Genomic DNA, 17,838 nt, shown 5'->3' with positions numbered 1-17,838 from the left:
AGAGAGAAATAAATATTATAAAAAAAACCTTTCAAAACAACTTTTTTTTTTCTACCATACATCTATTTGCAATATTACACATATCTCTTAAAAATTTTCTCATTAGATTTGTCTGAAATACTTATTTATCTTTTTTTATGGTTCAGAAATCACATATTTGTTAAAGAATGCATTAATTAATTACCAAATTCTAGTAAAACCTCGTTTATCCCTTTAACTCTCCTCCTTTTCACACTATGAAATGACACATATTTATCACTCTAAAACTCTCCTTTAAACCCCACAATTTATCTTATTCTCCCTTTAAAACCCCTTTATTTTTTTCTCTTCATAACATAAGACTTCTCATTTACTATAAATCCAGATGAAAAATTCTACTAAAACACAAAAGATAGCCAAAAACTATATTAATAATCCAATCTATAATATTTTAACTCAAAAACTATAAAATTAATACATGTATTTTCAGGTCATTTTATTTTCAAAATCACTTTAAAATAAAATTTTAACTAAACACTCTTAAACTTTTTTTTTTTTTTATCATCAATTTTAATTATAATTTTAATTAAATATATATTTTATCAAACTAACTATAATTAAAAAAAATTAATTTTTTTTTTCAAATCATAACTATAAAAGTTACCATAATATAAAAAATACTCGTACTCACTTAAAAGTTTTTCTCATGATAGAAAAAGTATTACTCGAGTGTAGATTACAATACTAACTCTTTTGAATTTGCTGTAAAATCCATCAAGCCAAGATTATTAACCCTGATCAGATTGTTGTGTTGATTACATGACTTAGTCAACAATCTCTGCTAAAGTGTCAAAAAAAATTATCTTATAATAATGTTATTTGACCCGATTAATTTAATGGGTTAAGTTATGGTACGTCAATTAAATTTAAACTTAATTTGATATTTTTAATTTTTTTAAAAAAAATTATTTATTAATCTGAATCAACTTATTTAATCAATAATCCAAACCCCGCACAAAGTTGACCCTAGATCGAAATTAATAGCTATGTATTTAGAAAAGAGGAATATCCCTTCCTGCAACAAGAATGATATGTTTCAAAGCTCATGGAATATTCATCCAAGTAGCATGCATGTGAAAACGCATCTATCTTGAAGCTTAATATAAATGGAATTTACATTGAAATTTAAGCATCATGATGTCATCATATCAAATTACAATGACGACTGTGAGAGAATATGAATAAATTCCACAGCAAAGTTCATATCTGTTCACAGCTAGATATGAATCTATTAAAGTAACAATAGCATCTTTTTATAAAATTAAAGATTTAATCTCAAAGGGTTGATATGAGAATAAATTTATTATTATTATTATTATTATTATTATTATTATTATTATTATTATTATTTTATGAAACTGGTATGAAAATTTATTTTTAAAATCATATAAAGAAATATTTGATTTTAATAAACAAGCAAACTAATTTGTTTTTTTCTTAGAAAGAGAGAACAAAAAAACTCAGCCAAAGCAAAGGAAGTTGCCTCCATATATTGGCACAGAATATCAACTATCCTAGATATGCCTAGGTGTGCGTATACTAACAGCATCTACCCAGTGGCATTTCGAACAACGAGAGGTTCCCCAGTGAAATTACACCCTTTGTATAAACCCTAATTTGCCAAATAATTGCGAAGTATATATTTTTCAATAAGACCGTTGACAAACCTTCTCTCTCTCTATATATATATATAGACATGTATTCCTTTTTTTTATATATAAATTATTTAATATAATCCTATTTTTTTTGTTTTTGAAAAACGCTTTTAAAAATATTAAATTTTTTTATTTTTTACTTTAAATTAATATTTTTTATATTTTCAAATTATTTTGATATATTAATATAAAAAATTAAAAAATATTATTTTAATATATTTTTAAATAAAAAATATTTTAAAAAATAACCACATCTATTCTACCGAACATAATGATTCCCCAAATGTCAAGCCGTTCTACCCAACATAATGATTCCCCAAATGTCAAGCCGGCATTTGTCTAGCTAGTAGCTCCTGGTTGAAAGAAATAGCATGCATGGATTCTGAAGGATGGCTGCTTTTATACCCAATTTGATAATTTCAAACCACCTCCAAAGAATATATATATACATGTAACTTTCAAGAATATATATTTGTCAAATGTCAATTGTTCTCTCTCTGTTCTTTTTCTCGTCGAAAGAAGCAAGAAAATAGTTAGTGTAAATGGCAAATTTATAGCCGTCACAGGTAAAGTTAATCACTATTAAAACTGCTGTTATTAACTCGGCATGGCTAGACGGCCAATATAAAATGTAGTTAATATGCTCCTGATCTAGATTGGATTTTAAAAAAAAATCAACTTGAAATGGATTTCTTTAATTTAGTTGATCTCATTGAAAATCATTGATTTTTTTTAAAATTAATTTAAAAATAATATTATTTTAATTTTAATTTTTTTAAAATAGATGAATCTGAATTAACTCTCATAACCCGTGCTTTGCACTAAATTTTCTTAAATAACTGTGGCTGCAACTGACTTCGAATGAATCAATCGCAGGTGTGCACTTGTTAGAGGTATCCAAACTGATACACATTTAGCCACGAAAAGGGGACACCTTGCGATTAATGAATCCGAAGCTGATTCTTGGAGTGCTGAAACCGACTCAAGCCCTGTTTGTTCATCCTATATAATTTAATATACTCTGCATATCATATATACTTCATCGCTCTCACTCCTGTCAATTTCTTTCGAATAATGTGTTTTAGTGCTTCAGATTCGGACCGCATTGCACCCACAAAGGACGTGGTTAAAGTTTTTGCAAGCATTCTTTCGAGGCCTAACAGCATGAACCTAATCAGTGCACCTGCTTTATGATCAATTTAATTAGTTACAAGTCACCATTAACGCTGATGTGGTTTTAAATTAATTAAGTTGAAAACGTGAAAGCTATTAGTTGGAGCAGGTAACTTTTTTCTGGAACAAAAATGAGTCGACATTGAGTTAATTATCTCACTCTAATCCGATATGCAACATTTATACAAGTTGCTGCATTACCATCTTTTACGAGTTCCTTTCACCCATTTCTTTCTTATAGTTTTATAATTCTCCTTTTCTTGCACCAAGAATTCCTGTTGTCTTCTTCATTTTCTTTTGGGAAAGTGTAATCCAAGAAGAACGAAGTAATTAAAGTTAAAACAGGAAACCGAGAGGACAACAGCACATGGGATTGAGAATAATCAATGGTATATAACACCATTAGCATTAAAAAAATTAATAATCAACCTATTAATGCTGGTTGGCACTAAGGAAAGCTCATCTTTTCTATTGAAGTTGATGGAAGAGGATTTTTATAGTTTGGTTATTTCATTTTAGAATTTTTTTTCCAGCTTTTATGTGTTTATTCTGTTTGTATATAAATATGGATACAAACTCCAGTTTCACCTTACTTTTTTAATTAAAAATATTATTTTAATTATTTTTTATGAAACATACGTTACGATAATTACAATAATGTAGCCATGCTCGCATTTCTAAATGGAGCGTTAATATGTTTATATTTTACTTTTCAATCACCAGAAATTAAATAGACTTCCATGTTCTTTGGAGATTAGTATTCAGCAACCTTTATATCTATGTTAATGCAGGTTTTCAAATCTGGGCTTCTCTCTCTCTCTCTCTCTCTCTCTTTCTCTCTCTCTTTTTATCTTGCCAGCCCCATTTTCTGGGAACCGGAATGCCATGGCGTCACTCTCTCCTCTTCCTTTGGGCTAATTAATTTTAGATGGCCCTTCTTTCGGCATGGGATCATGAATAATTATAGACCGTCTTGCTTAATCATTTTTGGATGTGATTAACCTATGATTGTAATAACGTAAAGATCCAGCATAAATAAATTAAACATGTAAGGAACATTATATGTGATGTCATTGACAAAAATATAATCACAGAGGAATAGTGGTGCATTTCTCATATGTGGCAGATCATCAAGTGGTTGGAGGAGTTTTTTCGTATTTATATTGTAATTCTCCAAGCTCATGAATCCCATAATTCAAATAATGTCTAGCTAGTGGCTAAGTGGACCTCGTCGGAAAAAAGCTTGTTTTTGTCACCAAAATGCTATCATAATTTCTATGAGGTCAGTCTCCATAGTTTCAAAAGCCAACACTAGTAAAATTCAGTGGGCTTACGCAGAAACAATACATTCCTAAAGCAAAGATCTCATCAAGCTTTTATGGCATGATGTTGCAATATTAATTGAAAATCACAGGCATTTCACTAATTATTGTTGTGTCTAGTAAAGGAAGTTGAGCGTTGCCATGGCGGATTCCAACAACGGGGACACCTTAGGTTTGGGAAGTCATGGTGTTGGTGTTTCCACGCCAAGTGCGCCAACAATTCTTACATGGGATTCTGTCTGTTTTAGTGTAAGGCAGGGGGGGGACCCGAGAAGCCATGATTTATGGACTAATGTGATGATGATTCAAACGCGCATTCCGCCATTTTTACTGTAGAGGTGAATTGGAAGGTGGCTTACATCTACTGTGCTCGTGGGAAGATGGGGGTAGTAGACTTCCCACTAGCTTGTAAAGAATCTCTTACACGCACGCACAAATGGAATCGACTGCCTAACATGATTCCCAGCCCCCAATTTGTTGGGATTCTTTAATTCTCTTTCAGTTAATAAACAAGGATTATTGGAGTGTAGATTTCTCATTCTTTGATGGATTCTTCTAGTGTTTTCTTCGTTACTTGTCACTCATCGTTACTGGATAAAAATCTCTCTACTTTTTTTTATAGCTCCATGGATTGCTGCCCCCACTTGATTTATTTAAGAATCCCAAAATCCGTCGGCACCATTATCCTTTAATTAGATCCAATTTCTTTTACCTAAAACAGAATCGATATCTTTATGTTCTATAAAAACATGTGAGGCATTATTTAGGTTAACACCACTGTCAATAAGCTTTCTTTATCGAGCTCAGATCCGACTGTTCAAAACGAATAACGTGGCACGATTTTAGCGATGAAGAGTCACCCATCAAGTATGAGGGGACTTTTGCTTACCATCGGCATTTTGCTAACAAAATTCTCTCACATCTCTTCCATTCTCACACCATATTTATAATTCTTATAATTTCATCTGTTCTTAACTTACGCCTTGTACCTTAGTGTCTGCTCTTTCTTCCATGTTGCTCACTACTTACATCCATTTCACATAATTGATACACCGTTGCTTTCACGAATCATAATACTAGATCTTGATATCTTAATTATACCGATGCACCAACTTGACGTTGTTTACGAATTCTCAAGAATCAACCCCCACAGGTTTTACTTTTGGCAGCCAAATAATGAATCGCATGCATTTACGAGGCAGTAGGTTTCTAAAACTTTTCGTCATTTTCTCGACTCGACTGTGTTAAGTGTTATAGTATTATAGTATTATTTGGACAATAAATTAATGAGAAAGGGATATATATTTATCAACGATCATGTTTTGCTCAACTAGCTTCACCATTAAAACCTTTGAAAATCTGTAAAGTAATTATTTTAATAAATGAGATTTGAAAATATAATTTATATTATTTTATAATGCAGTTATTAATTAGATTTTAATTAGAAAAGAAATTAAAATAATGAGATTCAAATTTATATTAAAGCATCATTTAAAACCTAAAATTTAAAATATAATTTATATTATTTTTTAACATGAATTTAAATTATATAGTCATAAGAAAATTAATCAGGTCCTTAATGGGAACTGTCCAATAGATTAGTGATCAAATAGGAGTTTTATCCGTCTCAGAACTCAAATAGGGAAAAATATGGCCGATCCCTCAATTAATTAAATACTTTTTTTACGGTCTTTGACTTTATGGTTCTATGGAGTCCCTTCTCCATTGTCGACGGCCAACTGGGTGCTTTAGTTTGCAAGATATTTTTCAAGTCTTACATTTATATAATCTTGGACTAGATGATGCGTACCGCGTGAAGTACCTCAATATATTATTTGTCCCTCCTTCGGTGCGTACATGCTAGAAGTAAAACTACATAGACTAGATGATGCGTACCGCGTGAAGTATCCCTCCTTTGGTGCGTACATGCTAGAAGTAAAACTACACATAAAGTTAAAGTTGTTTATGAATTTTAGAAATCCCTCTTTGCTTTTAGTTTCCGTGAATCTTCTACATCTTGATTTGCAAGTGAAACGATGAAGTAGTTCCGTAAAGAATTCTAAAAGCAAAGGCATTTTCCATCTTAGCATCCCTATAATAACGAAAGCTAGAAATCGAAAAACACAACCCAACTACAACCAGGAACTCACGTCTCGAAAAAATTAGAAGAATTCAATGTTTATTGTGGTAGTAAACGCATGCGTACATGGAAGCAAGGCATGGGGAATTCAGTAGAGAAATTAAGAGAAATGACTTGTGACGTAAGGACATGCAAAAGAAATGAAAATAAAATCCATCTCTATCGCAGACAGGAGAAGATTATTGCTACGCTTAGATCATGAGAATATACTTCCAAGGGATAGAGAGATGCTTACACAACCCACAATTATTTGAAATTTATGGAGGTTCGGTGGGGAAATTAGGAAGCTAAATACAGTTCTTTTTTGTTCTCTCTATATAATTATTCTAGTGGGAAGATATTGTGAACAGATCATAATTCGTTTGGGACCAAAGGTCCTAAAATGGATTTGTGAGTCATGACTAGGGATGCAAGCTTTCGATTATGGAACAATTTGCATCCATATATATAAAATACGTGGATCTTTGGTTGAAATGAATGACAAATGAGTCCATCAAGGTTGGATTGTATGGAGAGGATGTGACATTGATGGAAACAAGATCTTGGAATCATCTTTTAGTAAAATTTTAATTCATTTTAATAGTAGGATTGAAAACTATCTCCATTGATGATATAAAGTTGTGAGTTAAAAAAATATTTCGTGCATTGATTTTTTTTGGGGGGGTTACAGAGAACTTGTCTTTAAAATTAAATTGTTTTTACCTTAATTCCCTAGATATACAATTAAGACTCTCTAACCAACAAATTCAAAATCATTTCCATTATAGAAAAAAAAAATGATGTTAAAACTTTGGATAAAGATTTTGTGATGACCTCAACTCCACTACAATCCGTTTCGCTTGACTATTTGGCAAAGCAAAAGCTTGCTAATTGTCCACAAATTAAAGTCAGAACCACCACCACACGTTGCTTCCGGTGTGCATTGAAGACATAAGGTTATGTTTATTTTTGTATTTTAAAAATATATTTTAAAAATATTTTTTAATTTTAAATTAATATTTTTAAATATTTTTAAATTATTTTGATGTGTTGATATCAAAAATAATTTTTAAAAAATAAAAAATATTTTTTTAATATATTTCAAAATAAAAAACACTTAAAAAAAAAAAAGTCCCACACCTCCCCCCATCCCTGCTAATTTCTGGCCTGACCTTGCGCACGTCTCTCTTACAAATTGCATCAATTGGAAACACTCACGAATATCTGCAGTTTTCAAACAGGCATTTTTTTTTTTTTGAACCAGGTGGAAGATTTTGTTTCCTATGACTTCAACTCGGAATGGAGAAGTTAGTACACGAGTACTGGAGTCATGCAGATCAAAATTGTTTAAGTATAAAGAAAAGGGGTTATTGTAATAAGTTCTTAAACCCTTCGGTAAGTTTATCCGAGTAATATAATGTTCGGAACCTAACTCAGATCGGATTTTTAATAGAATCAAATAAAAAATTAATTTAGCAAATTAAAATTGTACAATTTAATTAGTAGTATGATTGATACATCTGAACTTGATACGTGTAGACTTGATCAGTCGACAATCAAGAATATTATTTTAGAAAAAACAACTTATAGTATAATTCACAAGTTAATATATATAATAACTTAATGGTGGATGCTTTTTTCAACCTACTCTCAAAATTAAATCTAAGAATTTTACAACTATTATATGACTAATGGTTGCCGTCAACGTCAGTCCACATATATACACACATTTCTATCAGACTTTTCATCAACTTTTTTATTTTTTAAAACCTTTGCCACCATAAAATATCTGCATCAATTTTTTGTTTGGCGAGTATCATCTTCACGCAACAGGCTTAGCTAACTTTCTGTAATGAAACGAGATTCAAGTCTTAATGATTACTATTGTTTGATTACAATTACGTTAATTACGTACTAGGAAATATTATTTTTTATTATATAACTCAACGCCCGTTAGACCTTCTAAGAAAATATGTTATTAGTACTTGAAAATATTCCAAAATGATGATGACTGGAAATTGAATTGAACATTGAGGAGTTGTTACTAATCAGAATGCAATTTCAAAACTTGTTTGGTTAGGCTGAAATTTGTCTTTGAAGCAATCGATTTTATCTCAAAAGGTTGCTAAATTGTCATTTAGAGAAGTGGATTTTATCTTAGAAATTGAAATTAAAACTCCTTTTTTTATGAAAATGCATATATATATATATATCTATATATATATAAGTTGACAACTCTAAGATTCTACCGTTTACCAAAAAAAAAAACCTAAATAACTGGAAATGTTATTTTTCAACTCTTTTTCATGATATGGACAAATAATAAAAGTTTTTTATCATTCAAAATAATTAATTTTCGGACAAAAAAATTGGGGCTTTAACTTAATACAATTTGAATGTAATTGATGAAGAGGACACTGAAGTCCCTAGCAACACAGCTTTAGCGAGTAACAAGTACTGTTTTCTTTTCTGAAACTACTCCTTTTGCCTTGTAAGAGAAAAATCTCATAGATAAATGTTGAGTTTCCCAGGATTGCACTCCATCCACTCGAAATATCTTTCATTTTTTTTCCTTTAATGCTATTCAATCTGTTTTTTAAAATATTTTAATTAAAAAATATTTTAAAAAAACTATGCACCGCATTATTAAAGAAACTATATTATATAAGAAAAATAATATCAGAAAAGTTAATTATTAGGTGGACTTCCACATTTCATGGCTACAACTGATGATATTATAGTGGACTATACAGCACTGGATATTGTACAGGAATTGTTACATGGTTGTTGTTTTTTGTTTGTATATATAACAACACTGCGTCATGTATTTTATAAAGTTATGCTACTTCTATATTTATAACATTTTTCCCGTTTCATTTCCCTTTTTAATTACTTTTTTATTGCAATAATTCTGGAAAGAGACGATTGTGATTTCATATGAAAGCTTACTCATCCGTCTATTCATCGTCATTTGCAATATTAAATTAGTGTTATTAAAACCAAACCGGTGTAGGTAAAGATTTTCTTAAAAAGTTGATTGGTGTTTGCCTTGTTAAACTTTAATGAATCGATAAAAAATAGTTTATAACTTGATTGAGTATTTTTTAAAAATAAAATTAAAACTATATCATTTTAATTTTCTTTAAATATTGAAATAATGTTATTTTGAATTAAATAGTTTTTGAATTTTATATTATATAACATGAGTAGTTCTTCATCAATATATAATAAATAAATAAATTGAAATAATTGAAACTCGGCCTACTTTATCGAAGAAACTTACCGAATATATAAATATTAAACGTGCCTTCTTAATTATGTAAAATTATGTATTTGCATACCAAGTCAAAGCCCTTTCTTTTTTAATTTCCAAAATAATGCAATCGTTAAGGCCCAAAAGCACTATATTTCCCCAAATAGAAATAAAATTAAATGATAATTAGTTTTGATAAGTTATAGAAGAATAAAAAATTATAATCTATTTTGAGAGTTATCGTACGGATTGAAACATTCAAATTTATATATATATTTGAAGTTTGTTTGAGCGGAAGCATCAGTTAAAAGGAAGAAGGCTAGGATTAGAGAAAAAATAAAATTGTTTTTGAAATTTTATTTAATAACTTAAATTTTTAATTAAAATAAGTTATTTTTAACATAATATTAGTTTATATCAATATAATCAATGATATACATTGAAAAATGGAAATATATCATTTTAATTTATTTTTTTTTAAAGTAGATCCTACAACAAGCACGTGTGATTTAATTAAAATTAGGGATACCGTACTTTGTTTAGAAAATAAAACAATTTTTTTTTTATCTTCAAAAAGAAAAGAAAACACATTGTTATGTGATTTCATCATCTCCTCTGTTATTTGGCTGTGGGTAATACATAGCTAATTTATTTTTATTTTTTAATGGACCGGTGGTGAACGGACGCATTATACTTTTTTCAGTGTTAGTTATCATGCATCTAAAGCATGTATTAATTTTTTTGGCACCGATAAGTAATGATCCTAAAGGTTGATTTGGAAAAGTTGAGCCTGTGATTTTAAAGTATTTAAAAATAATACATGGAAAGGATCGTAATATTAACCTTTAAAGTATTTAAAAGTTATAGTTATAGTTAAAAGCTCACTAAGTATTATTAATTTCTTCTTAGGCAAACATGTATCATTGGATCATTTTTTGAAAACATTTCCCATTTCCTGACAAAAAAAATTTCCCATTAAATTGAAAAGATTTTCTTTCTATGAAGATAAAACATCTGACCGGCATGTAACTGAATTAATATCTTTACTTTTTACGAGCACGAGTTTCCATACATTGCATCTTGATAAATAAAAAAAATAAATTTTTATTAGTATATCTTTATTAAAAATTAATATATTAAAAAAATTACACATATAAAGTTTTAAAAAAACAAATATATTTCAATGAAGGCGCATTAGGTTTGACAATGCTAAGCCTCGAGATGCTAGGCTTGGTAGAGCGTCATGCCCTAAGCATGCTTGGTCTTGCACTAGCCACACCCATACATGGTAGAGTTTGGTAGTGTGTCAAACTCTGAAAATGCTAAATATAACGCTAACCAGATTCTAACATGATTGAGTTTAGCAATGTGCCTAGTCCTAAAAACACAGGATATGGCGCTAGCTAGACCGTAACGTGATTTGGCTTAGCAATGTGCCAAACTTGGGCACGTCTAATGGAATGACCACATCCTCTTTTGTCATGTCCAAGAAAATAATCATTCTTTCTTGACACATCTAAGAGAATAAAGTAATATGAGTCTAGCGATCAATTCAAACTCAAGGTATTTAGACTTGACATTTAGCCAAATCTAAGATTACGTGGGTTTGGCAAACATGTCAGATCTAAAGCAATTAGAAATGGTAGTTCGCCGAGTCCAAGGTAACGTAAGTTTGTCAAACATGTCAAACTCAAGTACATAGGCTTGGCAGTTAGCCAAGTTCAAGGTAAAGTGGGTCTAACAAACATGTCAGACGCAAGACACTTCCTTGACAAGCCGGTAAATTCAAGATAATAATCATCCTCTCACACATACTTTATGGGACACATCTAAAGGAATGATCATTCTCCCTTGACACATCTAAAGAAATGATCATTCTCCATTTGCACACCCAATAAAATGATGTAATGTGAGCCTAGCAAACATGTCAGACCTAAAATATTTGAAATTGGTCATCAATCAAATCTAAGATAACATAGGTCTAGTAAGCATGTTAGATCAAGGCATTTGGACTTGACAGTCAGCCAAATTCGAGATAATATGGATTTATCAAACATATCAAACTTAAGGTACTTAGACTTAGCCCTCCTCAAAGTCTAAGGTAACGTGGGTTTGGTAAGCATGTCAAAGCCAAAGCACTTGAACTTGAAAGTCTGGAAAGTTTAAGGTAACGATCATCATCCATTGACACTTCCAAAAAAATGTTCATCCTCCCTAAGCATGCCCAAAAGAATGAGACAATGTGGATTTTGTGAGCAAATCAAACTCAAGATACTTGGACTTGATATTTATTCAAGTTCGAGGTAACATGAATTTAACAAGCATGCCTAACTTATAGCAATTGAACTTGGCAGATAATCAAGTCCATTGCACTTGGACTTGACAATTTGTCAAGACCAAGATAACATGGGTCTAGAAAATATTTCAAACTTAAGATATTTAGATTTGACAGTTAGCTAAATTTAAGGTAATATAAGTTTAGAAAACATGTCAGATCCAAGGCGCTTAAACTTGGCAATCCAACAAAAAAAATATTTCAAACTTGAGATATTTAGACTTGACAGTTAGCCAAATTTAAAGTAACATAAGTCTAGAAAACATGTCAGATTCAAGGCGCTTAAACTTGGCAATCCAACAAATCCAAAGTAACGACCATCTTTTCCTAGGCATATCTAAGAGAATGACCACATCCTTCCTATAGCACACCCAAGTTGACCATCCTTTATTAACACATCCAAGAAAATATGGATCTATCGAATATATTAAATTTAAAGTATTTAGATTTGATCATTCACCAAATCTAAGGTAACTCAAGAGCCTTATTTCTTTGCCACTTAAAATTTTTCAGACTTTATCAATAAATATTATAATCTTTTTAGAGCTTGAGATCTCTTGATAGAAAAATTCTTAAAATTTTATAAGTACACTAACTGTTATTTAATTTGCATAAAATATTTTATATGTGATATGCAAAAAAAAAAAAACATCTTCCAAGGCCCATAGGAAATGATGTAAAATTATTAATATCAGCATATTTTCTCTTGCTATTAGATTATTGGACTGAAATAAAATAATTAATTGACATTAGATGGTCATTGAAGGCATTGCACTACAAGTTTACAAATAGGAGCTGTCAGGACGACGAGTAGTAACAATGGAATTCAACTTAGCGTCATAAACCCTTGTTAAAGTCACAAATATATAAAATATAAAATAAAACAAGGTTTCTTTTATAAAAATAGTTGATACAATTTGATCTAATAATATTGTTACAATCTCAAGTAGATAAAAACTTTGAAGCTATAAATATATTTGGTTGGAGAAAAAAAATATAATATTTTAAAAATAAATTTATATATTTTAAAAATATAAATTAAAAAAACCCTTCCTCTTCAAAAATGTTTTAAAAAATAATATAAAATGTTTATTATTATAAATTTTCATTTAAAAATATATTAAAATATTTTTTTATATATATTTAATTTTTATATCAGTACATTAAAATTATTATAAAATACTAAAATACATTAATTTTATATATTTAAAAGATAAAAATATTTTTAAAAAGCCCGTTTGAAATTAAGATTTTTAAATATTTAAAATTAATTTTTTTTAAAATATTATTTTAATATATTTTTAAATAAAAACACAAAATAAAAAATAATCCCGGCAACATTACCGCACTCTCTCAGGCGGTAGGATGGCGGTAGGATATCTATACCTATAAATGGTAAAAACTGATTCCGTGCAGAAAGGGAAACAAAAAGATTCCATCCGATATATCGCCATTTTCATTTCCGGATTCTCCTCCATCTTTGGTCCCTATATATATACCTTCTCATTCTCCCCCAGCACACCTCAACCTTCCTCATTCAAGAGCTCGAAAACCCTCAAATCTTATCAAATATGGCTTTTCGAAAATTATTTTCGAAGGGTACCATCACCAGCGGTTGTCGAGTTCCATCACCTGCAGCAACTCTAGACCACTCATCATCACCCATTAAAACCCTTACAACGCCACAAAATAATGCCTCATCAAAAATCAACCTACACAAAGAGCTTCTAACAGGAGATTCAGTCGATAAAGGATTTTTCCGGAGATTCCTTCACCGTAGAGCTGTTAACCAGTTACCAGAGTTCATCTCCATTCCGATTGGAGAGAAGTTAAGAGAAAAGCTCAAAGGGTTCAACATTTCCAGTGACCGGCTCCACCTTGATGGTCTGACCCCACCGGAACTGGTCGCCGGAGAGGCGAATACTTTCGGAATTTCTGTTGAGAATGCGAAGAAGATCCTGAGGGTTTCTCTGATGGAGAAGTTGAAGGCGAGACTTAGAGAGATCCCAAAAGTATCGATTATGTATTCGGAGTTTGTTAAAGTCTGTGTTGATGAGTGTGGAAATGAAGATCTAGGTGTTGAGTTTGCAAGGTGGATTGACCAGTCTGGAAACGTCATCGTTTTAGGGAACATTGTGTATCTCAGGCCTGAGCAGGTATTAATTACTTTTATTTGATTAATTAACTAACTGGTAGTTTTTGTCTATGTGTAGCATATTTTTATTCGATAAAATTTTAAGAAAATCAAAACATATTATTTTCTTAAAGTTTTTTTCTAATAATTCATTCTGAATCGACATGTCACCGAATTATTTATTGGGCTGTTCCGAGTCAAATAACAGCGATACATACTACTTATGATCGAAGTGGTTTGTGTGTGCCTGTCCTATGTCGACTTGTTTTCCTGGACTTGGCATTTGCTAAGGGACAACCAAAGAAATATTATCATAATAATGATATTCTGAATATTATCATAATAATGATACTCTGATTAAGTCTAATTTAGACAATTCTGTTTATCACGCTAAACACCAACACATCTAAATTTCTTTTTTGTGTACCAGGTGGCGAAATCAATGGAGCACATGATATCACAGACTATGGCAAGTCCGAATGATCCAAGAAGAAAACAGCTTGAGCATATGGAGAAACTAAAGGCAATAATTGATAAAAAGGCTAGAACCCAGGTACGAGGGGAGCTTTATTGTGGGCTGGGCTTTATAATGATCCAGACACTTGGGTTCATGAGGCTCACCTTCTGGGAACTTAACTGGGATGTCATGGAGCCGATATGCTTCTTCGTGACCTCCCTTCACTTTGCAATAGCCTATGGTTTCTTCCTTAGAACATCCACCGAGCCTTCTTTTGAAGGGTACTTCCAGCGCCGATTCAAGACCAAACAAAAGAAACTCATGGTACTTCATGACTTTGATGTCCAAAAATATAACCAACTTCGCAGAGTTTTTTATCCTAACCTCGGTTATGGTTTACCACAATCCGAATATTACAAACCAGGGCACCCCGAAGACGGGGCCTTGATTTCTTAGCCAATCCATGCATAGGAATGAGTTCGAGCATGTTCCTGCTAATAACGTAGGGCGTAAAGAATGAATAGAGAACTTTTTGTTACAATGCCAGAAACTTTTTCTCAAGCATCGAATGATCCGACCTTGTTAGAGTTTACTAATTGAAGGCTTCGACAAGATGGTGAAAATTTGAAGATCCATCATAGCATAGCAGCTGGAGTCAAGCTAGCAAAAAGGAACCGGAGTTTGCTGTTCTTATTTTCCGTTCTCTTTTTTTCCTTGTGAGCTGTAAATTATGAAATACAATGCCTCAGTAGAGCGATCCAAATCTTCTTTATTGTTAGTAGTGTTTTCATGCCTCTCATCCTTTATAAATCATGCATAAAGATGACAGTTGCATTTCCTTCGAACGATACCTGGTGACCCGGGATTTTAGGATTCTTATATCAAATCAATCGAGGCAGCGATTCCTAGCCCTATAAAAGAAGGTAGAGACTTCTATCCCGAAACGATGAGTGTCTTGTAACGAAGAAAACATCAGAAGAATCCATCAAAGAATGAGAAAATTTCACTCCAAGAATCCTTGTTTGTTAACTGAATAAGAATTAAAGAATCCCAACAAATTGGGGGCTAGGAATCATGTTAGGCAGTCGATTCCATTAGCACCATTTTCCCTCGTGCATGGTAGATGTTGGCCACCATCAAATTCTTAATTCTACAGGACAACGGGTGGAATCTGCACTCGAATCAACATCACATTAATCCATAAATTGATGTTTTCTCGGTTCCCCCTCTTTCCTTGCACTGAAACGGACAGGAAACACCGGCCGGCACCATTACCTTAACTTCCCAAACCACGGGAACTCCCTTAGTTGGAATCCGCCATGGCACGGATCCATTTCCTTTATTAGACGCATCAATAATTGGTGAATGCTTATGATTATCAATACTGCAACTTCATTTTCTTGATAATTACTATCACGTCATAAAGTTCGGCAAGATCCAAACATAGCCCATCAATAAACATTAGAATCCTTTCAGAGCTTGAGATGCCCTTAACAACGGAATTCTCGTATTCTTACGGGCACATTAACACTTGTTTATTTTGCAGAAAATATTTTACATATGAAAAATGTAAAATATATTCTCTGTGATACAAAAAGGAACATGCTTGCATATAAATATTTATTTTATAATTATTATTTATTATTAAAAAATAGTAATATATATATTTCAAATGTGTGTGTGTGTGGCTTTTGATGGATCTAATTTTTTATTTCATTATCTCTTTAAAATGAATTCGTCGTAATTATTGGTTATTATTTTTTCAAAAATAGAAATTTTCCTCTTTCCCTTTATTAAAAAATCCCTAGAATTTTGCTGAGGATTAAAATATTTCATATGCTCCTCCATATATCCCTCCCCTTTTTCCCCCTGCAGGCCTGCACCGCCAGCCTCCCTCATTAAACTGCTTCATATAGCGTTTCGGAAATTATTTTCAAGGCGTGCCATCATCAACGGTTATAGAGTTCCATCACCAGCAGGCGCAGCAACTCTAGACCATTCATCATCACCCATGAGATACAACAGTACCAAAAAAATAATGCAACGTACAGAACCAACCGGAGATTCCATCGATAAAGGATTTTTCAGGCGATTCCTTCACCGTAGAGCCGTTGACCAGATATCAGAGTTCCTCTCCATTCCGGTTGGAGAGAAGTTAGAGAAAAGCTCAAAGATATCAGGCGCCCTTTTGGAATTTATGTTGAGAATGCGAAGAATATTTTGAATCTTCTCTGGTAAACGGAACAATCAAGGTATAACAGTTCCATTGGCTTTGAACGATAACGGGTGACCAGGCTAACGAAAGCAGCAGGAAACGAAACGGAACTGCGTCTGTATAGAAGGAACTCAACTCCTCGGCTATTAGAGGTCCTAATAGGACTCTAAGATAACAGTTCCGTTGGCTTTGAACGATAACGGGTGACCAGGGATTTTAGGATTCTTAAATCAATCGTTCAAGGCAGCGATTCCTAGCCCTCTAAAAAAGGTTAAGACTTCTATCCCGAAACGATGAGTGTCTTGTAACGAAGAAAACATCAGAAGAATCCATCAAAGAATGAGAAAATTTCACTCCAAGAATCCTTGTTTGTTAACTGAATAAGAATTAAAGAATCCCAACAAATTGGGGGCTAGGAATCATGTTAGGCAGTCGATTCCATTTGCGTGTGCGCGCAAGAGATTCTTTACAACCTAGTGAGAAGTCTACTTGCACCTTTTTCCCTCGTGCATGGTAGATGTTGGCCACCATCAAATTCTTAATTCTACAGGGCAACAGGTGGAATCTGCATCACATCAATCCATAAATCGATGTTTTCTCGGTCCCCCCTCTTTCCTTGCACTGAAACAGATAGGATCCCGTGCAAGAATTGTTGGCGCAGTTGGCGTGGAAACACCGGCACCATTACCATAACTTCCCAAACCAAGGGGTCTCCCTTAGTTGGAATCCGCCATGGCACGGATCCATTTCCTTCATTTGACACATCAATAATTGGTGAGTGCTTATGATTTTCAATCCTCCAACTTCATTTTCTTGATAATTACTATATATCACGTCATAAAGTCTTACAAAATCTTCTTTACTAATGAATTGTTTCTGCGTATGTCCACTGATCAGTAGTGTTTGCTTTTGAAACTATGGAGCCTGACCTAGTTGATATCGTGACGGCATTCTGCTGACAAAAATAAGCATTCTTCCTACGAGGTCCACTTAGCCACTAGACATTATTTGAATTACGGAATTCACGGGTTTGGAGAATTAGAATATGAACAGGGAAAAGCACCTCCAATCACTTCAGGATCTGCTTGACGAGAAATGCACCAATATTTCTATGCGGTTATAATCTCTTCACATCA

At 32.2% G+C, this 17,838-nt stretch overlaps 1 protein-coding gene across 1 annotated transcript; it reads left to right on the top strand.

The window, feature by feature from the left end:
- Positions 1-13,366: 13,366 nt before the first annotated feature.
- LOC105130520 (calcium uniporter protein 4, mitochondrial-like) lies at positions 13,367-15,259 on the top strand. Its single transcript, XM_011033077.1, has 2 exons — positions 13,367-14,052; positions 14,461-15,259. Exons 1-2 carry the CDS (start codon positions 13,468-13,470, stop codon positions 14,941-14,943), a joined length of 1,068 nt encoding a protein of 355 aa, XP_011031379.1. The 5' UTR covers positions 13,367-13,467; the 3' UTR covers positions 14,944-15,259.
- Positions 15,260-17,838: the final 2,579 nt, after the last annotated feature.

Source organism: Populus euphratica, unplaced genomic scaffold (assembly GCF_000495115.2).
Source record: "Populus euphratica unplaced genomic scaffold, PopEup_1.0 scaffold2.1, whole genome shotgun sequence".
Taxonomy (NCBI): Eukaryota; Viridiplantae; Streptophyta; class Magnoliopsida; order Malpighiales; family Salicaceae; genus Populus; species Populus euphratica.
The sequence above is the reverse complement of the archived record's forward strand: the minus strand, read 5'-3'. Positions and strand labels throughout refer to the sequence as shown.

Bases quoted from the DNA above. Each gene is read 5' to 3' on its own strand.
- LOC105130520 (XM_011033077.1), top strand. From the start codon at position 13,468: ATGGCTTTTCGAAAATTATTTTCGAAGGGTACCATCACCAGCGGTTGT. The intron at 14,053-14,460 runs GTATTAATTACT...TTTGTGTACCAG, and splicing joins TGTATCTCAGGCCTGAGCAG to GTGGCGAAATCAATGGAGCA.